General features: G+C 30.6%; 5 protein-coding genes across 7 annotated transcripts; 2 read left to right on the top strand and 3 right to left on the bottom strand.

The window, feature by feature from the left end:
- Window positions 1-188: 188 nt before the first annotated feature.
- Window positions 189-7,895, top strand: LOC118072612 (uncharacterized). The gene is made up of 11 exons (XM_035092620.1): window positions 189-380; window positions 1,577-1,602; window positions 1,706-1,785; window positions 2,172-2,532; window positions 2,652-2,968; window positions 3,046-3,499; window positions 3,574-3,699; window positions 3,783-3,842; window positions 4,057-4,182; window positions 4,803-7,017; window positions 7,657-7,895. Exons 1-10 carry the CDS (start codon window positions 358-360, stop codon window positions 6,794-6,796), a joined length of 3,567 nt encoding a protein of 1,188 aa, XP_034948511.1. The 5' UTR covers window positions 189-357; the 3' UTR covers window positions 6,797-7,017; window positions 7,657-7,895.
- A 78-nt stretch (window positions 7,896-7,973) lies between these two features.
- LOC118072884 (heparan-alpha-glucosaminide N-acetyltransferase-like) lies at window positions 7,974-10,669 on the bottom strand. The gene is made up of 8 exons (XM_035093040.1): window positions 10,343-10,669; window positions 10,149-10,282; window positions 9,975-10,087; window positions 9,736-9,898; window positions 9,168-9,662; window positions 8,744-9,088; window positions 8,427-8,539; window positions 7,974-8,363 (listed from the first exon to the last, which is right to left on the bottom strand). Exons 1-8 carry the CDS (start codon window positions 10,460-10,462, stop codon window positions 8,182-8,184), a joined length of 1,665 nt encoding a protein of 554 aa, XP_034948931.1. The 5' UTR covers window positions 10,463-10,669; the 3' UTR covers window positions 7,974-8,181.
- A 470-nt stretch (window positions 10,670-11,139) lies between these two features.
- On the bottom strand, window positions 11,140-15,871 carry Sec24CD (Secretory 24CD). Its single transcript, XM_035092640.1, has 6 exons — window positions 15,749-15,871; window positions 15,063-15,403; window positions 12,237-14,988; window positions 11,965-12,156; window positions 11,703-11,887; window positions 11,140-11,628 (listed from the first exon to the last, which is right to left on the bottom strand). The coding sequence occupies exons 2-6, from the start codon at window positions 15,384-15,386 to the stop codon at window positions 11,485-11,487; spliced, it is 3,597 nt and encodes a 1,198-aa protein (XP_034948531.1). The 5' UTR covers window positions 15,387-15,403; window positions 15,749-15,871; the 3' UTR covers window positions 11,140-11,484.
- A 293-nt stretch (window positions 15,872-16,164) lies between these two features.
- On the top strand, window positions 16,165-19,759 carry LOC118072806 (mediator of RNA polymerase II transcription subunit 25-like). 3 transcript variants are annotated; one of them, XM_035092925.1, is made up of 7 exons: window positions 16,165-16,744; window positions 16,834-18,355; window positions 18,439-18,630; window positions 18,719-19,123; window positions 19,198-19,257; window positions 19,327-19,449; window positions 19,532-19,759. In XM_035092925.1, exons 1-7 carry the CDS (start codon window positions 16,449-16,451, stop codon window positions 19,676-19,678), a joined length of 2,745 nt encoding a protein of 914 aa, XP_034948816.1. In that variant the 5' UTR covers window positions 16,165-16,448; the 3' UTR covers window positions 19,679-19,759. The 3 variants fall into 3 exon arrangements, with proteins under 3 accessions (XP_034948816.1, XP_034948814.1, XP_034948813.1); XM_035092923.1 differs by having other exon boundaries at window positions 18,707-19,123; window positions 19,207-19,257; XM_035092922.1 differs by having other exon boundaries at window positions 18,707-19,123.
- A 1,571-nt stretch (window positions 19,760-21,330) lies between these two features.
- On the bottom strand, window positions 21,331-23,566 carry KLHL18 (Kelch like family member 18). Its single transcript, XM_035092945.1, has 6 exons — window positions 23,389-23,566; window positions 23,162-23,292; window positions 22,575-23,075; window positions 22,122-22,481; window positions 21,667-22,053; window positions 21,331-21,592 (listed from the first exon to the last, which is right to left on the bottom strand). The coding sequence occupies exons 1-6, from the start codon at window positions 23,533-23,535 to the stop codon at window positions 21,358-21,360; spliced, it is 1,761 nt and encodes a 586-aa protein (XP_034948836.1). The 5' UTR covers window positions 23,536-23,566; the 3' UTR covers window positions 21,331-21,357.
- Between the last annotated feature and the right edge of the window lie 47 nt (window positions 23,567-23,613).

Here is a 23,613-nt window from a genome sequence, read left to right as displayed (position 1 = left end):
TTATATTCCATTAAAAAATAATGAATTTGACATGATTTATTACTTAGTTTTTCTTGACTACAAAATTTTCTCTATTCATACTGGACACCTCATCGTTTTTCTCTCTGTCGCACTTCTTGGCATCACTTCTCTTTCTAAAGTCGTTGCTTCTCTTTAGGTCGTCGGCGATTTATCCGCAGTTGCGACGGATGCGCTCAAGTATCGGCATCGTCCGATGATTTTCATTTTATCTTCATTCAATACACACTAATTTAACAAAAAAAAAACGAATCACATAACGTGAAAACAATTCAATCCATTGAAGTTAATAAAACAAGTATTAAACCATTTTTCTTTCAACTTTAAATTTTGGATACCATGAGTTCTGCAACATTTGTCGGGTAAGAAAAAGAAATATTTTGTTTAAGATACTGCTTGTCTATTAACAACCCGATTAATTCAAACAATACTTATTCAACAAACATCCCTAATATCTATACCTTACATTATATATTATATACTGATACTAAAATGAATATGCTAGTGGCCTTCAATAAAATCAAGAGTATAAATTCGATACAATAAAATTGTTCATTGCCACGTGTCTTTTTTTTTGTCCAAGTCTTGCAACCATAGCAAGGTTATTTTTAAACAACTGGTCAAGTGTCTTCACGTGCCCAAGACCTCATAAAAATGAAAACTTAAGAATTTTCTACTTGTACTTGATACAAAATTTAAATTATTTTGAGAGTATACATAACAAGCAAATAAGTTTTTTTCTGTCTTTTCTTCTTCACGTTCTTCTGTTCATTAAACGAAGAATAAGGCTGGATCAGTCGATGGAATTGCTAAAAATAAAATAATCGGAAGCATTTTATACGGGCGTGCTCGAGGCTTGGGTCAGCAGTCGCTAAAATTAGTTGTGCTTAGAGTATCTACCTAAATACATTTCTACACGATAGACTTTGTTGGCTGGCTTCCCGAAGATGAGTAAAACCAAACTCCATGCATTTCAAGTTTTCTGAAGAACATAAAAAATTTACTTAAAATTAATTATCCAACGGTATATGATCCATTGTCGTATTACTGATAAAATGACCTAGAAAATTGTTTGGTTATTACTAATGTCCTCGTTTACTTTCATTAAATAGCTTAAAGAGATTTCTCTACATGGTCAAAACGATCAACAAGAGAAGTAGACGAAAGGTTTTAATCCAAGTTGAGAAACTGCAGAGTCATTTGTGGGTTAAAGTTAAAGTTTAATCGTTGAACAATCTTGAGATAGATCACAAATGTCTGGTCCACCTTGTGTTAGTCTAACACTTACTTTCAGCCTGACGACTATCATTTTCATCACGGACTCGGTTTCTTTAACGTTTGGATGAACTAGAAGTGTGCTAAAATGATTTTATAATCCATGCGTCATTGCTCTATGACGTTCTAATTTTGTAAAAATTTTCCTCTTAAAATTTTTTCGGTCAACAACTATATACTATTTTATTCTCAACTATACAAAGAATGGTCTTCTTTTATTATAAGCATTTATTAGATTTTAATTATAACCCTTTATAACGAGTATTTTTTCTTTGTTTCACAGAACTTCCAATCCTGCTAGTCCTTCAGGTAAAATGAATCTACTATTTATTATGGAATAATTATTTTAGTTTGAGTATATTAAATTAGTACACAATATGGTTTAACATATGATACCTGGCATCATTTGCAGGATTTTGTTCTGTCCCACCTCCACCACCACCCCCACCTGTAGCTGGTCAAGTGCCAGCGATGAGGATTAACACAGTTGAGGTAAGAAACAAGTCCTGGTATTTCAAGTTTGACGTTCTATCTTTGAACATCATCGCTTTCTCTTCTCTCTCTCTCTTTCTCTGAATCACAGCATAAATATTTTTTGGTAAGTTTTCCCATAATTTGTATCTGAGAAAAACTAATTCCTTTTGATCTAAATACTTTGATTATTGAATTTTTTTGAGAAACTAATTTAACGCCTTTTCACTCTTTTTACCATTTTACTATAAACATGGGTGTAGTAATAAATTATTGGGTAGGTAGTGCCAAATTTTGATTCTAAAAACATTCATAACGTTATTTAATTGCCAGAAAAGACAAGAAACAAGATGTTTATTTAATTTAAAATAAAATACATAACAGTTAAAATAATTATTTATTTTCAGCCGTCTATGCCAAGGAGATCACAAGTCTACAATAATGATTCTTATGAGCCGCCAGCAGCAATTCAAAATGCGATGATGACCAAGGACAAAAAACCTTTCACTTACACACCAGGTATGGGTGGTAAATTGGATTTGTCACAGATAAGAAGTCCTAGGATGGCAAGAAGAGTTGCTAAAAATGCCAATGATGAGGGTATTGAAGGACCACCAAAATCTCCACTGGCTACAGAACAATCACGACCAGTTTCCACTGGCAACAATCTTTTTGTACAGCCTCAGGTCGCTGTGCCAGTTTTCCCAACGAATCCTTCTACTCTACAAGTTAATCGAACTCCAAATGTTGTTCGAGCCCCATCAAATGGTATTAAAAGAAACTTTACATTATTGATTTACATTTTTTTAGATTGAAAAAAAAAATTTATAACATAACAATTATTCTTAAAAACATATTTCAAAAATAGATAAATCATTTTTTTTTAGTAACCAGAGATATTGAATCTGAACCACCTAGACCAATGGTAAAAATTGATCAGAGTCCTTCGTCGCAACTGAACTCTCCAGATACTCCTTCTACTCCAACTCAAGTAACATTAACTAAAGCACCAACACCTTGGATGCAAAAGAATAAACAACAGGAGGAGCTTCCAGAGTGGGCTAAAAGAAGTATAGCTAATGAATCATCTTCATACCCATCTAGAAACGATTCAAATAATACTCAAACTATTTACATCCAACAACCATCGCCACAAAAAACTCAAACTAAATCTACAAGTAATGAGCGTATAATTCCTCTTCGTGTAAGTTGTTTACAAGTATAAATGAAACAATTTACATTAAACATTTGTTATTAAACTATAATCCAATTTTAAATCAGGTGGAAGATCGACCATCTGTTTTTGCAGCAAATAATGAACAAGGTCACCACCAATTTAAACAATCTTCCCCTCATCATCAACAACGTTGGGGTCAGCCTATTCAGCAACCTCAAACTCCATCAACACCACGAGTTATATCAACTCCATCAAAAACTCCTCAACCAAATAGTCCTGGAACTTACATTGTTCCTATTGTCGTGGAAAACAGTAATAATACTATATATATTCAACGAAATGATTTCCCGGGAAATTCTACTCAAAATCAAGTTAATAAAAATGTACAAAAAACACCAATCATGAATCAGCAAGAATCTGGACCAGTTCAATCAAAATCTTTCAGAGTTCTACAAAAAATTACAGACACTGATAGAGATGATATTGACACTGAGCAACTTCGTAAACTTCAATTAACTGAAGATGACAAAATGTTAATGAATAAATTTAAAGAACAAGGTGAGAATTATTTTAAAATAAAAAAAATGAAATTTATGCTTCATTGATCACTAAAAATTTTCTAAATTTTTAAGTGGATGGGGATACTTATCTACATCAAGAAGAAGACCCAAGATATCGTGGCGCAGCAATTCCATCACGGGCATTTCGATACCTTCAAAATATGACAGATTCCAATGAAGTTTTAACAAATACCAATGGTGAGAACAATTTAAGCTTCTATGACACATTCAAAAGATATTTAAATTCATGTTTGCATTAATTGAATTTCAATATGAATTAGCAGCACCTCGAGCAATGAACAGTACCATGAAGAGACAAAACAGGAATTCGCGAACGTTCGGTTAGAACTTGAACAATTATAATTGTTTTGTGTGTGCAATTTGCAAATGCTTTATTACGAATATCTATATTATTGATTTTAAAAAAAAATGCTTGCAGTGAATTTCAATTTATCATCAAGATATTTACTTAATAATATCTAATTGTATAGCATGTCGTGTATAGATTAACAGTTAATATTAAAATAATAACAAATTTAATATATTTGATCACAGAAGAAACACAAATGAATCTACCACCAAGTGAACAACAAGTACCTGAGCCTAAGAAGTACACTGGAAGTGCAATACCATCAAGGTCTTTTAGGATACTCCAAGCTATGACGTCGCCAGAGGACGTAGGTAAGTCCTATATCAAATCGAAACGTAAGAATAACTTATTAATAATAAATTAAAAAATAATCAACAACGGCAAATTACATTGACATAATTATTAATATTTTTTTTCCTTTTTCACTGATTAATAATGCGATTCATTTTGCCTCAAATTCATTTATTCAAAATAAGAAGAAATTATTATAAAATTAAAAAATAGGTAAAAAATAGAATTAAATACTGCTTAGAACAATAATAATCTTGTGTTCATAGGAAATTTGACTGAAGATTTAATTAATTATGATAACATTAAAAATAATAATCACAATAATAAAATTAATTATTTAATAATTTATAAATTTCCTTTGAAAGCAGGATAAGCGTTTGGCCCCGTCGTTCGTCCTCTCTTGCTCCTTGCCTCGTCGCTTCCAATTCGACGGCGACGAGATAAACATTAAAAGAAGGACTTGATTAATGTATCAAAGTATATAAGAAGTTATAACAGCAATAATATTAATATTAATAATATTAAATATTATATATAATGTTTATAATAGAAATGTGATCAAAGAGAAGCATTAGTGAGAGAGAATCGAACGCATTGAAGGCTTTGATATTGTTTTTTGTATGCAATGTGTTTGTTATAGCAAAGCAAGAAATTGGTCAAGCAGATTTCACCTGTCAAGTGTCAAGTAGCATGATGCCACTGGGCAATCAGCAGGGTGTATTCATTCCTCATTATTCACAGCCTATTTATTGGGCATATTATCCAATACCCTATCAATATAACCAATCAAATTATCACCAACTTCATCAGAATAACATCAACGTGCCAAATATCACCAATTCAATTGCTTATTGCCATTATCAAGATATTAATATGCCTTCTTCTTCTACTATCACTGATCATTCTGTTTCACCTGCACACTATTCATTTTGTCATGGTTTTATTTCGTCAAACAATCAAAATTTAGTTCAAGAACAGGAAACAAATTCTAATAATTCTTTAGACTCACCAGCATGGGTTGAAGCAGTCGTCCAAGTTTCTAGTCAACCTACTACTAATTCTAGTCAATGTTCAGACTTTATCAATAAAGATAATACATATTCGATGAATATTCTTCATGAAGAGAATGATTATAATAAAAAAATAAATCCGGATGATACAGACAGATTGACAAATGACGATAATATTATAACAGAATCTCAAGTATCAAGTACAGACGAATCTTCAGATTCTTCTGATTCTTTAAACTCTGGCAATCCTCCAAATGATGATGAAATTGAAGTTGAAGTAGAATCTACTAGTTCTGATGATGATTCAGATTCTTATCTTGCATATTCAACAGGTTTAAATTCTACTAAAGGAAGCCGAGATGAATTACAAGTACCAGAGGTTAAGGATAAACAAAATATCACTGATTGTGAATCATATACAGAAGAGGAAGAACCGTATACAACTATGGAAACAAATGATTATAAAAACAATGATTCATTTGAACAGTCTAATAATAATGTCGATACGACAGTAAATATAAGTTTGCCAATGAAATTTAAATTTTCAGTGTCTACAGATGATGAAGAAATTACAACTGTTAATGTTGTAAATAAAAAAATCCAATCCCATCAATCTGAAACTCATCAAAATACACCTGAAATAAATCACAATGATAAAAATGATGTCTGTGTTAATTTAAAAATTAATTATGATTCTGATACATGTGCAAACTTTACTTTGATGAAAAAAACACCAATGAGACCAAAATCTTGGTGTCCCGACGAGTCATCTAATGATTTTTGGATTAGTGAAACTATTGTCAGAAAACAATCGTCTCCATTTACCATTAGCAATTTACAAGAATGTATAATTAAGGAAGAAGTACAAGAAAGTAACAATCAAGAAGTTAATAAAGAACAAAATAACGAAATGAAAATAATACCAGAGTTTGAAGTAACTTTAAATGAAGTACAAAATGTTGACGAAGATAAAAATATAGATGATAATAAAAGGAATCCAAGTTTATTGACAGTACAAAGTTCTCGTGATGAAACTGATGATGAAGACAGTGGAGTAACATCTGATATGAGTAGATTGATATCAGAAGTAGATACTGATTCAGAGTGCACTCCTTCAAGAAAATTAAATACCTATACGCGAACCCAAACTCATTCTCGATTATTCAGACTTCTTACCGATGATTTAACTACATTGTCTAACACTGAAGTCACTACCCTTGAAAGTAAATCTGAAAGAAGAAGTCAATTAAATTTACCTTTAAGAAAATCTAGTAGATTTAGTTACGATTGTTCGAAAGATTCCAATAATGCTCTGAATAATTCTTCAATTCAAAAACCAACTTGGAAAAAATTTTTAAATTCTTTCAATGGTCAAACTGAATCTGAAAATAATGATAAATATTTCCAAACTTGGAAAGAAGCAAAACAGTCACAATATTCCGTACAACCATCCAAACATAACTCAGTTTCAACTGATAAAAAATTAGCATATTGGTCATACAAAACAAATATTCTGTGTCCAAGAGTGAAAAGTGGTAAAAATGTACCGAAAATTCTTGAAGGTCGCATTAGTAAACCTGTAGTTCATCCGATTTCATCCTGCGTTAGATACGACCGTTGCTGATGATTCAGAGATGGATAACACAAATTTTATGTGGAATCAATGAAATTAAACAGTGACAAACTACACAATTATCATTTTAGTTCTCTCTCAAATGCTCAAGAAATATTCCATGCCAATCTCAACTTATTCTTCTTGCTATTCTTCTTCACTACAATTTTAATGATGAGGGAAGAGCTGAGAGGTATTCCGAGCGCCTGTGTGACCTTTTTTACCAAACATTGGTACATATTTGTTTGTTTTTTTTTTACATATTTTCTTAAGAAAAAAAAACTTTCTCTCTTTTCACGCCGAAGAATTAGTTGCAATCTCGTCGTCGTCGTCGTCATCGACCTATATGCCTTCTTCTCAACGTCCATTATAATTTGTTTGGACTATTCTCCTCAAGGATTTTGTTTCCATGTTTCTCTAGTATATTTTTTTATATATTTCAAGTGATTATATCATACGTATACACATGTGCAGAAAGCATGTTGAAGTAAATATTCAAAAACTCAGTGATTAAAAATAGAATAAAATACACCAGCTTTTTAAGTATAATAATTATGAGAATGGCTATAACATCGCGTTACAATAATTATTTTTTGATATAAAATTTTTTACGGTTTGCATGGAAATCATAAACATATATTAATTCCTTACTCGTGTCATTATACTGATGCAAATTCATTGAATTAATAATTTAAAAAATTTAATTTACTCATTAAATATCGTTTTAATTTTTTATGATGATTTAACTTTAAAGTATAACTCAATAAACCTAATTAATTACCAGATACGACGCGATGCAATTATTATTTAAATATATTATTTTATAGGAGCTGTTAAATAATTGGAGTTAATCTTTATTATCAATTTTTCAGGTCCTGATACGACTGATTATTGAGCAAAGTGGCCATTTTACTGGATATATATATACAATTTTACTGATATAAACCAACAAATGACATTGAGTGTGTGTGCGTGTTTCTCTCACTCTTCCTTCTATATTTTTCTTTATTATTTTCTATTTTATTATATTATACATAAAATTAATCACATTTTTGAAAAGTATAAAATGATAAAAACTTTTTTTGTTAAATAAAATATATACAAAGGATTATTCAAAATATTAATCATCATTTTAACTAAGTATTTATTTAATGTGGATAATATCTTTTTTTGTTGTTATTTTGCATTGTAAAATAAATTATTTATGAAGCTTCAATTTTATGCTCTTTTTTATACTAATGATTCGTTGATAAATAATTCGATATATTCAAAATTTTATCAATTACTCAATAATTAAAAATTTATATAAACTATGAAAGAATAAAATAATTATAGAAATTATAATTGTGAATTTTCAGTCTATTGATTGAATAGATAATCGAAAAAATTCCATGTAATTATAAACTGACATATATTCGTTTATGATGTAGAACATAAGCAATTACAGTCCAGCAACCAGTATCCCACAAAGCTGCAATTGTCTTCCATGTATGTGAATTCATTAAACCATATTTCCAATGGAATGGAAATATTTGATAACACATTTGATGACCAATATACATTACTAAAGCGTTCATTCCTAAAATCCATAGTAGTCATAATTAAAATTTTTGTTTCATTTTTAATAATTTATTTGTTTTACCTGGTATGCGAAATGGTCCACCGTTCCATAGTTGAACAACATCTATTAATAGGTAGCATGCAGTAAAAACTGCTAACGCGAAAGATGTTGTTATAAACACAAAAGAAATTGACCTGAAATAAAGATAAAATTGTAATAACGAATAATTATTTAAATTATATCCAATGATAATGATGAGTTAGCTGTAACTATGAATAAATTCTAATAAAATCATTTAATTAGTGAATAAATAATATTTAGTTAATAAGTAATCAAATTTTCAAAGAATGAACAGCATTTACTTTTATAATCAATAATAATTATAACTGTAATTTTACCATAAATTTTTATTGACTGGAACATAACTGCTAAAATGTAGTATTACTCCAATACAAGCATAAATGACAGCTAAAATTAACCAACGCATAGTTCTGCTTCGCCAATCTTTATAGACACGAAGTATCGTTCCTGCTTGGACTCCAAGAAATGCTTGAATAATCGTTGTAAAACATCCAAGGATCCCTTCAGGATCAAATGGTCCTGCCTGATAAACAGAGCTAATTGATGAATATTGATAAAGATGATTATTACCTAAAATCAATCGATCAATATATCCTGCGGATCCTCCTGTGCAATTAAAATATTTTCCTTCTTCATGTAATCCTCCAGGTCCTAAATAACCCCTGAAAATTAATATTAAGCAGTAAAAAACAAAATAACATAGAAATATTTTTAAAAATTTTCACAAAAAATTATTATTACGTTGGACATCCAGGAACTTTTAAACAAAATGTGATAACACAATGCACAATAAGAATACAAATTATGAATATCCATTGAGATAAAAGTGAAATAATGTCATTCAGATAAGAAAAGACTCCGTGCTCAAATTTGGTTGATATTCGAGAATTCAGCAAAGTATAAGACAATGCAACAATTAAATAAGCAACTCCAAATCTTTGTAAAACACCAAAAATTCGTATGTGTTCTAAATTTGAATCAGTTCCTAACGTGTTGAGACAAAGACCAAGAAAGAAAAGAATACAGCTTCGTTTAATTATATTTTTAATAATTGATAATTTTGAAACTCCTCTAGATAACTGTGAATTAAGTGCAATTGGTATACACACTCCCATTATCCACAGAAAACAAGGAAAGACTAAATCTCCAACATAAAGTCCATTCCAAGTTGCATGTTCTAGTATTTCATAGCCACCAGCACCATTATTCACAAAAATCATTGTTAGGATGCTCATTCTAAAACAATTTTTAAATAAAACATTTAAAATTACTGAAATGAACATTATTAATAATTAAAAACATATTCTACCCTCGAAATGTATCAACTGATTGAATTCGCTTCTTTGATGGTTTTTCTATCACTTCAATATCATTTTTGGATGATAAATTTTTCCTCCAACGCTTAAAAATTATTTTTCCCAACGATATTAAAGAAAAAAACAACACAAGAACTCCAATAAGGATAACCAAGGCTAAAAATAATTGTCGAGTAATTATTCAAAGTTTCTATTACTAATTGCAATTATAATTAAGAAAAATATCGCTTACGTATATACGAATTCGATGGTTGTTTAATTGTTTTTAAATTACATGTGCTATCATATAATACTTGATAAATTCCATATTCTCCTAACTTGGCTTTTATTTCACATTTTACATCACTGTAATAATCATAAATATGTTATTATTAAATAAATAATCTTATTAGAGGTAATAAAATACCTCTTATCTATTGGAGATTTATAATCTGGGGAATTAGTTCCATTAATTATCCACCAAATCCATGATTTCTGACTATTAAATATAATACTTGTGTTTTGGTCATTTTTGAGATAAGCGATTTTTCGAAATGGACACTAGATAAAAAAAAATTATTATTTATATTAATCATAATATTTTTTTATATTAATTCTTACCAAAACGCAATCAGATGCTAAAGCGTAAATCCAAGAATTAAAATCACTGTTTTTATTTATAAACACAACACATGCTTGATCTAATTCAAGTTTTTGACTTTCGCAATTTTTAAATTCCATTTTCTTTCTAATTTGATTGTTTTTTTTTTCTCTTTATTTCGTAAATTGATTGAAATACTTTCAATAAGATATACGGTTTGTTATCATCTGGCTGTTTCTTGACATACTTCTACGGTTACTGGCAAACACTTGAGTTTGAATGATGTAGAAAGTCAGTAATCAAGTCAACGAGTGCATAAAAATTATCTTTGGTGAATGAGAAAGTTTTAATGAAGAAAAAGTGGGAGTACTCAGGTGTTTTATAAATTAAAATTTTTTTGTTATTTTTAAATTTTTACTACATGTTTAAAAGCTTTCATTTTTTTATGTTTTCTATGTCAGTTATTTCAAAAAAATTATTCAACCTTAATTATAACATTGTTATTTATGTACGGTTACTAAGTAGAATATGCTTAACAAAGTATCAATTTTCACATTGTTCCATATAAAAGATCTTCTAAGTACATAATTTTATTGCACAATAAAAGCGAAAATTTATTTATTAACAATATTAGTTTTATAATGATTAAATCTACAAATAAATGTTGAAAGGAAATCAAAATTTTATTCCTATAAAACTATTAAATGAATTTATAAATGATTATTCATGTTACACAGAAATAAATTTACTCCAAATATTTTGATATATAAATTTATGTATTATTTTTTTTTTTACATTTTTTCCTTGATTTTTAAATTAATTAACTGAGTCTTATAAGTAATAACAAAAGGCTAATTTATTTATATATGTATACCTTCTAAAATAAAATTGTTTGTAATAATACAATTCAATCATTTGTTTACGTTCAACAATTATTTATGAGCGTATCACTGTGACTGAGTGCACTTACCGTAATTGTTTTTATTATTTTACTTCATTCAAATAGTAATTATTTTCATACCATTTAGTACACACATAAATTATGTAAATAAGATAAATACATGTGTACAGATTTCTGAAAAATATTGAATAAATTTAAAAATAAAATTTTTCACATTTCTTTCACTTGGATTTCACTTTTTAAACAATTATTTCTTCAATTTTATTGGTTTAAAAGTGTTTTAATCTCTTTGTGCATATGACAGAGAAAGTCAACATAACTTGGACTACCATCATTTTCTCGATCTTCTACCAGGAAGTGACGTAAAACCATTTCAAGTTTATCTCGCTGTCTCACAAAGGTTAACTAAAAGAAAAAAATATGATAAAATATGGTTGTACAGTAATTCGAATAAATTAATCAATTAAATTAACATTTACCCTCATGCAATGATATCTCTCTATTCGCACTCGATTAATAATGTCTCTAATACGTCTATTTAATGCATTATCTAGAACAGGCAATGAAGTACGGTCTGTATCGACGACTGGTGCACCAAATACTGCTTGAATCCATTCAGTTGGCAAAGCCAAACCGAGCCAGAGGAACATGTGAATTCCATTTTCTAAAAAAAAACCAGTTATTTCAAGATTAAAACTAAATTCATTTAATTATCAATGGTATAAAAAAGAAAACAATTACCAAGTAAATAAGCTCCATCATCAGCAAATTTATCAAATGAACATCTAAGTTGTTGAGGTAATTCTGTATCCTGTGGGTCAACATCATGAAGAGGAAGCAATCTAGGATAGAAATAAACCACTGAAGTATACAAAGGCATGGTTGCTACAGCTTGCATTACATAAGACCGATCGTCAATTGTCATATCAGCACCTATGAAAAAATAAAAAAAATAATGAATAAAAAATTTCGTTTCTTTTATTGTAACTATATCCAATATTTAATTAATTTACCTCCAGAAATTGCATCACTCTTTAGTAAACAATTAACATAAAGAGGGAGTAATTTCATGCATTCCGGTAATACAAGTTGGCTTGCACTAAATGGCGATGCACAATGTTTCCTATAAGCTGCGAGGATAGTAGCACACTTAGATATCAAATTATATTTGATATTTTTGGGAGTTGATTCAATGAGTTTAAAGACGCTCTGTTTAGCAAAGAAATTAATAACAGCATCTGGATCACACGCTCTATATAATTCTGTCATTTGAGATGATGCACGTAAACTCAAGTTATTAATTCGTAGTCTTCTTACGCCTCCACATGATGTATAAAGTAAAGCAACTTGAATATAAACGCCATCTTCATCAGTAAGTTTATCATCATGTTTAATTTCTACTGCTACGGCTTTATTGCAATCTATACTGGCCAACTCCATGTCTGTTGTATTAGACATGAAGAAATGACCAAAGAAATCAGTAGGCCGCACTCCAGTTGACGTTCGAACTCTCATTACTGCATCAAAAGCTATTGGTCTACTAATATTGTTAATAATATCTGTGATGAGTCTATCACCATCTGTTTCTGCTTGGAAATAAGTATATTTATAAACTTCTCCTCCTGTTAGTCTACAAACTTGACTGATAGTTGCAATATCTACATATGAATTATTAAAAACAAAAAGATCTACGCTGCATCCGGCACCAACACATTCTTGACCCAAATTATTATAAACATTATTCTGTGGAGCAAGTACAGTTTTCTCTTTCTCTGTACCTAAAAGTTTGCGATCGTCACGATTTTTCAATTTTCCAGGAGCTTCAGCTGATGGTAAAGACGAATGGAATACCAAAAGTTTTCCAGCACAATTGGATGCTTTCAATGCCTCTAATCCTGCTTGAATAGCAGGAGCAAGAATTAATTCTGTTTCTCGAGTGTCTCCAAACATTACAGGTATTTGTGACATTAAACTGTCAATAACTGTAGCACTTTCTTCAACATCACAAAGGAATCCATCGAGCAGAGGCATGAAGACATCTTGAACATCACCAACCACCATCATCTGAGGTTGAGTCAACCATGGACTAACGTTATAAAAGTGTACCGTATTGGAATAAGTAATAAAACCGACTTTCATTTTCGTACGCTCTTCATAGGTATCTTTTGGAAGATTCTTAATGATATTTTTCATCTCTGCACATATGAGATTAACCAGGCCAGATTTTACATTGTTATATGAAACATCGATGATGAACACAATGGCCGGTGGCTTAGGGAAAGTATTATCTCTACAATAATCTTTAGTAGCCAAATATTCGTATGTTCCTAACATCAATTCTGGCCTTTCGAATCGATCCATTCGTTGTCCAGTATGATCTAGATGCTGAAAATATTCAGCTGGTACTTCAGAGCTTGCTTTACAGAACATACACTGAAATCTTCTTCCAGCATCAATAAACTGCATGAAAGGACTCATATAAGCTTTACAGCGTGTACATCTTACTGGTCCGACTTCACCCATGTCAACAATTGGTGGTTCTTGTTCTCCTTCACTTATTTGAGCCATTGGACTTAAAATCAATCCAAATGGTACACCAGTTTGTTTCATAATATCATTAGTAGTTGGAACGGTGTAAATGGTTGATCTGATAAATCTTGGAGAGGCATTACCTTGATCTTGAACAATAAATTTACTTGTCACAAATGGTGGTACTAATCCCTTTTGATTTGTAGCAAAAATTCCTCCGCGTGCCTTCTGATCATCTTGCATAACTTGAATAGGGCTAGGCATAGAATCAGGATCAAGCCGTTTTGCTTGTTGAGGTTGAGTGCCAGGTTGATAACCGCCAGTCAGAGCTCCAGGCATATTCAAACCTTGAGGATGATACTGACCCTTTTGAGCACCATACAAATCTTGCTGGTAGTTGGGAGGGTAGACTCCAGGTTGTTGATAACCTGGCATAGTACCAGGAGGTTGACGAGGTGGCATCTGCCCAGGTAATGGAGGCATAGTTTGTCCTGGCATAGCTTGACGTTGAAGTGATTGATTAGGAGTGGGTGGAACCGCTCCAGTTGGTCCATAAGAACTTGATGGTGGTAAAGGTCCTGATAAATTTTGTTGTCCAGGAGGTTGGTACATATTATAAGAACCAGGGCCACCTGGTTGCTGAAGAGGTCGACCTGTCAATGATCCGGATGAGCCAGGTTGCATCGTTGGCCCCGATAAATTTTGTTGATTCTGTATAGATGTATTTGGTTGGTTTAATGGTGGCATCGGCTGATTTAATGGTGGCATTGGTTGATTTAATGGAGGCATTTTTTGACTTGGTGGTGGCATTTGTTGATTTAGTGGAGGCATTTGTTGTGCTAATGGTGGCATTTGCTGATTAGGTGATGTAATTTGCGGACCCGATTGTGACATTTGTTGACCTAAATATGCGTTTCCTGGTCCTTTTGGAGGTCCAGCCGAAGGAAAACCCATTGGTGGCTGTTGAAGTCCCTGTCCAGATGATGGAGGTGGACCTGAAGGTGGTCGTTGATTTATCATTTGATTTGGTGGAGCTGAAATCTCACTTGTGGGATAATTATTAAAATTATTAGCTGGTGCAGATGTCGGAAGACTTGAAATCGGTGGTTGTTTCGCTGCTGGAGGAGTCAGTAGAGGATCAGCTGGATTTGATGGTGAATGATCTGCAGATGTATAGCCATTTATGTTGTTAGAAGCAAGAGACATACCATTGTTGGTTGGTGGTGGAATATTTTGCTGATAATAATAAATACATTTTAATATAAGTTCTAATTTATATGAATTAACAAAGAAATAAAGAAAATACTTACTGATGGAGGTACGTTATTTAAAGACATGTTTGACATTTGATTTGATAGATTTGCAGTTGGAATGGGTGGTGCATGTGATGAACTATTTTGGAGTGTTGAAACGTTTTCCTGCATGTTTGCATTGTAATTATAATACAAATTCTGCCGAGGAGGTAAATTTATCTCTGGAGTTTGCATAGGTTTTTGAGGTGGATATTGTTCAGTACCTGGAGGTTTTATCATGTTTGGAGGCATATTAGCATTCAAACCTTCATAAGAAGTTGGTCGATTTTGCCCTCCATAAAGAGGAGGTTGCTGCTGTTGTTGCATATAGTGTTGATTCATTTTGTTTTTGTGAAATTCTACAAATTATAACAATGAATAATATTGTTATTTAAGGCTTAACAATACTCATTTCCATAATCGAACGTATTGAATGATTTTATTGTAGGTTATAGTAAAAATAAAAAAATATTTTAAAATGGAAATAAATTTTTTAGTCATTATAATAATAACTAATAATTACATTATCTAAATTAATAAATAAAACACAAGTAATATAATAATGTATCCAAAAGAAACTGCATGTCATATTAATATTGAAGAGTTAACATCAGACGACAGGCTGTTACAAATCATCATTAGTTATTTTGAATTTTAATTTAAAAAATCACCAAGAAATAATTACAATAAATATATTAACGTACCTTTTGATTAATTTGACGTTTAAATCATAACAAACAAGAGAAATAATGACAAATGTTTACACTAAAACAAGAAATTTGTTTCCTTAAATGAAACATCGACTTTAACTAATGCCACGTAAGGTGACATTGCGCATGCGCCTGTCTCATGCTGACCAGACACGTCATGAAAAAAATTGTTATGTACTCTAATTATATAAAAGTACGATTTTTCTATCGAAATATTTTATTACTGAGTTTTTTAATTAGATAGAATATAAATAATGTAATTAAATTGTTGTATACTCTTCCATTCAAATGATATTTATCATTTAATTTCATCATTTCTTAAATTATTTAGCTAATTTGAATTTGCCGCGTATGACATTATTGGCTTGAGGGCGTCATCGGAGTTATAACCTAAAAAAATCTAAGTGAAAGTGACATAAATTTCTTATAAAGCTTTCAGTATATTAATTGTAAAATTAATGAAAATAAGACTGATTTCATTGTAAAAAAATATTTTTATAATAAATTTTTACTCCAAAATGAGTTGATATTCGATAAAAACTAACAAAAAATTGAAATATAAATAATGAAGTGTTTTATTTAATAGTCACAACAAAATGTCATGCAAAATTCCTGTTTTGAGTGATTGTTGATAGTTAATGAAAAGATTTCCTTTAATTCAAATTAAATCCTATATTTATTGAAAAAATACACAATGGTGGTTGTTAACACAAATGAGCATAGCAACCAAAACGATGTAATATTTGTAATTGAGGGAACAGCAGTTAATGGAGCATATTTCAATGATTTGAAAACGAATTATTTAATTCCTACATTAGAACATTTTAATCAAGGAGCCATTGAGGATAGAGAATATGTCACCGAGAACAGTACTACGCGTTATGGTATTGTAATTTATCATGCTGCTGATTGTCTTCCCAGACCATGTGTAGACACGTTTGGACCATTTTCTAATCCTCATAAACTATTATTACGTCTAGAAAATCTTGAGTAAGTATTTTAATTACATTTGTTAAACATACCAATTCTTGACAAAGAATATTAAAATATTTTTATAATAATTGTTTATATCATTATAGAATGGTTGGTGGCAGAGGAGAATCACATGCAAGTATAGCTGAAGGTTTAGCAACAGCATTAGTATGTTTTGAAGATCTTCAAGCAGAACGAGACCCTAATACAAAAACACAGAAACACTGCATATTAGTTTGCAATTCACCACCATATCAAATTGCTGTGCGAGAAACTGAAAAATATGTAGGATATACAATAGAAACTCTTCCAACGTTATTTCAAAAACGGAGTATTTTTCTTTCAATTGTATCGCCACGAAAAATTCCGGAATTTTTTAAATTATTTGAGTTATCCGGTGGTGATTTACAAACTTCCCAAACCAAAAATTATACTAAAGATCCAAGAAATTTAGTACTTCTCCATAATTATAATTTAAAAGAGCGTCCAGTTAGTCCAACTCAAATTGGTGGAGCAGTTCATTCAACATCTACAAGTGCAGCTCAAATACCTCTTAGCCCTCTTCAAAGTCACGATAGTCCAAATACAAATCAAAATACTCAAAGCATTCCTCAACCTCAAACACAAAATCCAGCCTTTAGGAATCAAACTCCGATGAATATACAAGTTAATCATCAAACAGTAACACCTTCAATGTCTGTTCCAATGAATCCAGGACGTCCGGTCTTTAATGCTCAATTGTCAGGACCACCGAACTATCATCCAGGTGCTCGAGCACAACCTCAGCGATGGCGAACGCCATTTATTCCTGGATCTAATGTTCAATCAAATAATCAAGGAAGTGCATTATTAGCACAATTAGCGCAGCCACCTTCTTTGGGGCTGAATGTGGCATTTAATCAAAGAATGGATAATAATGGTATGGCCGCTAATACTCAACAACCTCAGCAGCAGCAACAACCACAATTAACTCAGCAACAACAGCAGCAGCTAAGAAATATGCAGTTACAACAACAGCAACAGCAACAGCAACAGCAACAACAACAATTGCAACAACAACAACAACAACAGCAGCAACAGCAGCAGCAACAACAACAACAAGTTACTATTCAAGCTATGCAAGCTCAACAGCCACCTCAAAACCAAAATGTACCACCTCAGTTGACTGTTTCTAGTGTAAGTCAAACTGTGTCAACTCCTGTTCAACAAACAGTTACTGTTTCACAACCGACGGTTGCTGCACCATCAGTTGCTCAACAAGTAGCACACAATCTTCCTCAAGGAACTGTTGCACAAGCTGCTGTGCCGGGTCAACAGATGGTTCAACCATCTCGAGAACGTTCAACAATATGGCAAGGTATTTTAGAGTGGTTGGAGAAAGCAAAAAATCCATCCGATACACCAAAACAAACAAGACAAGTTCCTTGTCACGTGTCAGCCAATACAAAAGATGGAGAACCAGAATTAAAGACAGACTCTTGGCCACAGAAATTATTAATGCAATTGATGCCAAAACAATTGATTGGAAGTATCGGTGGAATTTATTTAAAAAATTCCAAATCAGTAATATTTCATCCTACACCTTGTGAAGCTCTTGATTCGCTTACTAAAGTTATGAGCACGGGATTTGTAAGTAAATTTTCGATTTATTAATTAATGTTTTCAAATAAAAATTATTAACTACTACTAATAAATTGTTATATATTTTCTAGGCTGGTTGTGTTCATTTTACGTCAGGTTCATCAATTGCAGCTTGTGATATTAAAGTTTTAATTCTTCTCTACACTGTAGAAAAGAGAGCATATCTTGGTTTTATTCCGAATGATCAAGTAGCTTTTGTAGACCGTCTTAGAAAAGTAATTCAACATCAAAAGAGCACACATGCTCTTATGCGTCAAGGCCAAGTAAGAAATTTTTTGGATAGTTATGCAATAAATTTGATAATTAATATAAAGTGGCAAAGTGTGAATGTAAAAATAGATATTTTCGCAGACTACTGGAGGACCACCCAACAGTATCCCAGGATCTATACCCACAAGTGGAATATCTCAAGGAAATATGATGATGTCTCAATCCAACTCTATGTCAATAGGAAGTGGTCAAATGGCTTCAAATGTTGTGTCATCCAATAATCAGCAGCAATCGTTAAATAATACCGTAACTCAAGGTCAAATAAATATGCAAACTGGGGTAATGCAATCTCAACAAGTTAATACTGCTACTGGCGGAATGATTGGACAACAGAGACCACAATTCCCTGATGATTTAGAGATGGCAAGACATCAAAATCTTATGAAAATTCACCAATTGAGGCAAACTTTAGAGGCAGCGCAACAACAGGAAGCTCAATATAAATCCCAACAAGAAGCAGCATATAAATCTCAACTAGAAGTTAACGTAATTGAAACAAGTTTACAATCTTATTGAATACTTTTGTTATGATTACCAACCAATAATCTGTTATTTTTCAGATTCAACAGAATTTAGATGTTGCTCAACAACAAGAGTTACAATATAAACAGCAAATAGAAGTATGTATTAATTCTTCGGATAAAAATTCTGAATTTTTATGAATTGCTATTTATTGTGTATTTTTTTAGGCTCAACAAGCTCAAAGAGCATTAAACCCGAACACTGGTATTTCCGGACAACAACCAAATGCTCAAAGAATGATGAGACCTGTAATGGCAAATAGTTCAGGTCTTCGGCATCTTCTTCAACAGGTATATTAAGAAAAGACTATTAATATTTACATTATAATATATTGTTTACGAGAAAGATTAATTTTTATTTAAAAAATTTCAGCAACAATACAGACCACAACAAGTGTTAACAGGCATACAGCAACAAATGGTTGGTCAGAGAGGTCAAATGCCTACAAGACCTACTAATACTGGAAATCCGTCAAATCAACAATTTGATGATGTTTCCAACTATGATTTCCTCGGTTAAATAAGATTTTTTTATTAACTGATACTTACAGATGTATGAAATCAGTATAATGTTGATAATAAATTAATTGTATTAAATTAATGACAATTTTGTATTTATCAAGTAATTATGGAGAGAAAAATGAATAAGAAAATGGAGACTTTCAAGGTAGTGTTCTTTTGCATAAGAATTAATAAAACTTTAATTATCATAATTATTAAAATGTGAATAAAAGTATGATTATTTATTTAAATAATTTAAACATGAATGACGATGATACATACTAGATATAAATATAAAACTAGAAACTGGATATCTAATTACATTTTTAGAAATAAATAAAAAATAATGTTACAAATCATAATAGTTTATTATAAAAAACATATTTAATGATTTTTCTCATCTACACAGGAACATCTAAATTTATCGAGGATAACTGGGTGTAACATTTCTTTCTCAACAATTCAAAAATATTAAATACCTATACTACAATAATTAGTATAATCAACAAATAATTTAATCTGTGTTACAAATATTCACGATTTACTATCGATTATAGAAATGGATTCAATTACATATATTTGAAAATACCTATCTATAGATATGTATACATATGCAGATCCTTACGTGCATTATAATTTGTTTTTATTAAACAACAAGTTTAACTTGTTGAGTATTTTTTATGAGCCATGAATATTTATTTTTGCAGTACATCAAAAATTTCCATTTGAATGTTAAAAATAGTTTTATTAAAATAAAATAGAGATTAAAATGACGAAATATTTCTTTACAGTTGCTTAAAAAATTTTATTAGAAAAATTAATTTTTTCTCATTATAGTAATGCTTTATCATTCGTCTGTAAAGTTTATCGAATTTATTCTTCAAAGAAAAACATGGCGTTGAATATTTTATTTACAGTAATTGTTATACCAATGAATATGACAGCTATTCCGTACGTAGTAATTATAAATTCATTTGGTACTTGCACTAGGTTTATAATATATCATTTACAATTTTTTTTATATTTATGTACTACGTTCGAAAGATATGTATGTTGCGTAAGTAATAGAAATTAATTATTGCAATTAACAACTAATATAAATTATAATTACACTATGCTCTCAATTCAATTTGCACCCGATTCATACGGTGAATATTCAATGTGAATATTTCTTGCAAAATAACATCTCAAATAATGTTAACAAATATTTTGAATCTGTACGTTTAGTTGGAGATGATATTTTCTTGTGAGATATTGTAGTTGTCATTATGGATGAAGATGAAGTTTAAGTGCAAAAACTTTTAATTAACATTTATTACTGTTTTGATATTGAATTTGTAATTACAAATAGTGAATTATTTGAAACGATATGAAAAGATTTTTAGAGTTCATTTTCATGTGATGAATTAAAGATATTTGTATGAGAAATTAATGGATTTTTTGATTTTATAATTAATCAAAAATTAATTTATGTTTCTTATTAAGTATCGATATAATTTTCTGCCATGGTGTTTAATTTTCATCTACAAAAATCTTTTAAATTTATTAACGTAACTTTTAAATTCTAAGAAAAGTGTAAAGTTCGTGAATTCCAATGTAAAAACTTTAACAGATCTTAAATGAAAGCATTAAGATTTAATAAAAATATGGTGAAAGTCATTTAATAATTCATATTTTTATTTGGTTACATATAAAATATTAAAAATACACATTCGGATCTGCATCATTCATTCTAATAACTCCAACACCAACACCTCCTTCATGAGCGCACATTGAAGGAGCAAATGTCCACGTATTTGTTCGAGGATCATATGTCTCAACAGTAGATAGATTGGATACACCATCATATCCACCAATAGCCCATAATTTACCCATATTCGAAACTAAAGCTGCTCGACTTCGCATCATATTCATTGGCGCCACATATTCCCATCTAGTTAAAATATTATGTATATTTAATAAAAAATTAAATAGAAAATGACAATACCAATAAAACATTATTCCTACGTGTCTTTTTGTGGATCATAAACTTCAACTGATTGTGAAAATGTTGATCCATCGTATCCACCACAGGCATATAATTTTCCATAAAGAGTTGCAACACCAAGACGACATCTTCGACTTAACATCGATTTAACTGGTGTCCAAATTCCTGTTTGGGGGTCATATCTCTCAACAGAGTCAAATATTGAAAGTCCATCATGTCCACCAAGTACATAAATGTATCCTTCAAATGCAATAACTCCTCCAGCAGACCGATGTTTATTCATCGATCGTAACATTTGCCATTTGTCTGTTGCTGGACAATATCTTTCGACTGTGTTCAATGAAATGACACCATCATATCCACCACAAACATAAATGTAATCATTTAACGATGCTGTTCCAACAGCACTAGAATTAATTTATTCATTAGTTGATGTTTTATTAGCTAGAGTAATTGAAATTAGTTACTTATTTACCTTCGTTTACATTGCATAGAAGAAATAATTTTCCAATATTTTAATGTTGGATAATACACTTCAACGGTTGATAACCTTTCTACACCATTGTAACCACCAAAAGCATATAATTTATTTTGATGTACTGCCACTCCTACTCGACTTCTATCCATTGTCATAGCTTCTGATATTCTCCAAACATTTTTAATAGGATTAAAGACTTCAACGGTACTCAATGAATTACCAAATTTCGTTAAACCGCCAACTGCAAATATATGTCCTACTAAATCATCACAAATTCGAGGACGGAATCTTGCGCTATCTAACAAATGTCGACGTTCTGGCATTAGAAGACAGTCTTTAGCATCATCTAATAAATCTCTGTAATTATGAGGGAAAAAAATTATTATTTTTAAATGTTTTTAAATAAATAATTAATTATTAAATACATAAAACTTGAATTATGATTTATACCTGCATTCATGAGACTGTTTTATCAACTCTTCTTTGGCTACATGATCAACTAAATATTCAGGACTTAAAAGAGGTAATCGCACAAGTATTAACAGCTGTGGTAAGTTATGCAGTCGTTCATCTTTTTTATATTTAACCCACCGAATAACAGCTTCAAATACTTGAGCTTCAGAAACAACATAAAGCTCATCTTTACCAATAAGATTTTTGATATCAAAAAATGATAGTTGTAAAAATTCATCACATAATGATACTTGATGAAAATACTGATTAATAAATTTAGAGCATTCTTCAATAAGTACTGTACAATTTAATCGGTTAGCAAGCTCGTGAAATCCCAATACATTAGTTGGATGTAAGTGATTTTTTAAAAAACTCGCACAAGCATCACGAACCTTTTGTAATTGTAAAAATGACGCTCCAATCATTATTCTTTGTACATTTGATTGATTTATCATTATTTTGCCGCTATATGAAAAATTTATTAAAGATTCAAGTGCACTGTAAATAAATACATATTATTAGTGATAAAAATAATAGAATAATATACGTTTTATGTTAATTAATCGATTAATAAGCATACATACAGAGGATCAAATCCTTGTAATGTTATATCATTCAATTTACTTTCAGCCATATTATTTAAAAACATTGCATGAAAATATGGAATTGTAGCCGCAAGAACAATTTTATGAGCACTAAAACTCTGATCTTCAACCTGAATAATGATTTTAAAAAATTATTTCCATGAATTTGAGCTAAACCCATAATAATATTAAATATACTTTAAAAATAGGTTAGAATATATATTTACCTTTATTGTGACATCGCAAAATTTTCCTTGCCTTCGAATTTCTTCGAAAATCATAAATCCTTGAGAAAATATATCCGATTCGTGAAAAAGAAATTGTTGTTGATCATTTTCTTTGATAGGAAACATTTCAAAATCCTCAAAATCCATTATAAACGTTTAAATGCTTGATGAAACACACCCGTTTCTTTGTATTGTCAGCGCGTGAGGTGTCAAAGTTGTTTATGA

Source organism: Chelonus insularis, unplaced genomic scaffold (genome assembly GCF_013357705.1).
Source record: "Chelonus insularis isolate UGA/USDA-ARS -01 unplaced genomic scaffold, ASM1335770v1 contig_94_pilon, whole genome shotgun sequence".
Lineage (NCBI taxonomy): Eukaryota > Metazoa > Arthropoda > Insecta > Hymenoptera > Braconidae > Chelonus > Chelonus insularis.
Note: the sequence above shows the minus strand (reverse complement) of the source record. Positions and strands in the feature narration are given on the sequence as shown.

What these genes read in the sequence shown, in the direction of transcription:
- LOC118072612 (XM_035092620.1), top strand. Translation starts at nt 358, where the DNA reads ATGAGTTCTGCAACATTTGTCGG. An exon ending in AGTTCTGCAACATTTGTCGG is followed by an intron (nt 381 to 1,576) that starts GTAAGAAAAAGA and finishes TTTGTTTCACAG; the next exon opens with AACTTCCAATCCTGCTAGTC. An exon ending in TGAGGATTAACACAGTTGAG is followed by an intron (nt 1,786 to 2,171) that starts GTAAGAAACAAG and finishes ATTTATTTTCAG; the next exon opens with CCGTCTATGCCAAGGAGATC.
- LOC118072884 (XM_035093040.1), bottom strand. Translation starts at nt 10,462, where the DNA reads ATGGAATTTAAAAATTGCGAAAGTCAAAAACTTGAATTAGATCAAGCA. An exon ending in TAGCATCTGATTGCGTTTTG is followed by an intron (nt 10,283 to 10,342) that starts GTAAGAATTAAT and finishes TTTTTTATCTAG; the next exon opens with TGTCCATTTCGAAAAATCGC. An exon ending in CCAGTCAATAAAAATTTATG is followed by an intron (nt 8,540 to 8,743) that starts GTAAAATTACAG and finishes TCTTTATTTCAG; the next exon opens with GTCAATTTCTTTTGTGTTTA.
- Sec24CD (XM_035092640.1), bottom strand. Translation starts at nt 15,386, where the DNA reads ATGAATCAACACTATATGCAACAACAGCAGCAACCTCCTCTTTATGGA. An exon ending in TGATGGAGCTTATTTACTTG is followed by an intron (nt 11,888 to 11,964) that starts GTAATTGTTTTC and finishes GTTTTTTTTTAG; the next exon opens with AAAATGGAATTCACATGTTC. An exon ending in AGAGATATCATTGCATGAGG is followed by an intron (nt 11,629 to 11,702) that starts GTAAATGTTAAT and finishes TTTTTCTTTTAG; the next exon opens with TTAACCTTTGTGAGACAGCG.
- LOC118072806 (XM_035092922.1), top strand. Translation starts at nt 16,449, where the DNA reads ATGGTGGTTGTTAACACAAATGAGCATAGCAACCAAAACGATGTAATA. An exon ending in CTCTTATGCGTCAAGGCCAA is followed by an intron (nt 18,631 to 18,706) that starts GTAAGAAATTTT and finishes ATGTAAAAATAG; the next exon opens with ATATTTTCGCAGACTACTGG. An exon ending in AATCTCAACTAGAAGTTAAC is followed by an intron (nt 19,124 to 19,197) that starts GTAATTGAAACA and finishes GTTATTTTTCAG; the next exon opens with ATTCAACAGAATTTAGATGT.
- KLHL18 (XM_035092945.1), bottom strand. Translation starts at nt 23,535, where the DNA reads ATGGATTTTGAGGATTTTGAAATGTTTCCTATCAAAGAAAATGATCAA. An exon ending in AAACAGTCTCATGAATGCAG is followed by an intron (nt 22,482 to 22,574) that starts GTATAAATCATA and finishes TCATAATTACAG; the next exon opens with AGATTTATTAGATGATGCTA. An exon ending in TCTATGCAATGTAAACGAAG is followed by an intron (nt 22,054 to 22,121) that starts GTAAATAAGTAA and finishes AATTAATTCTAG; the next exon opens with TGCTGTTGGAACAGCATCGT.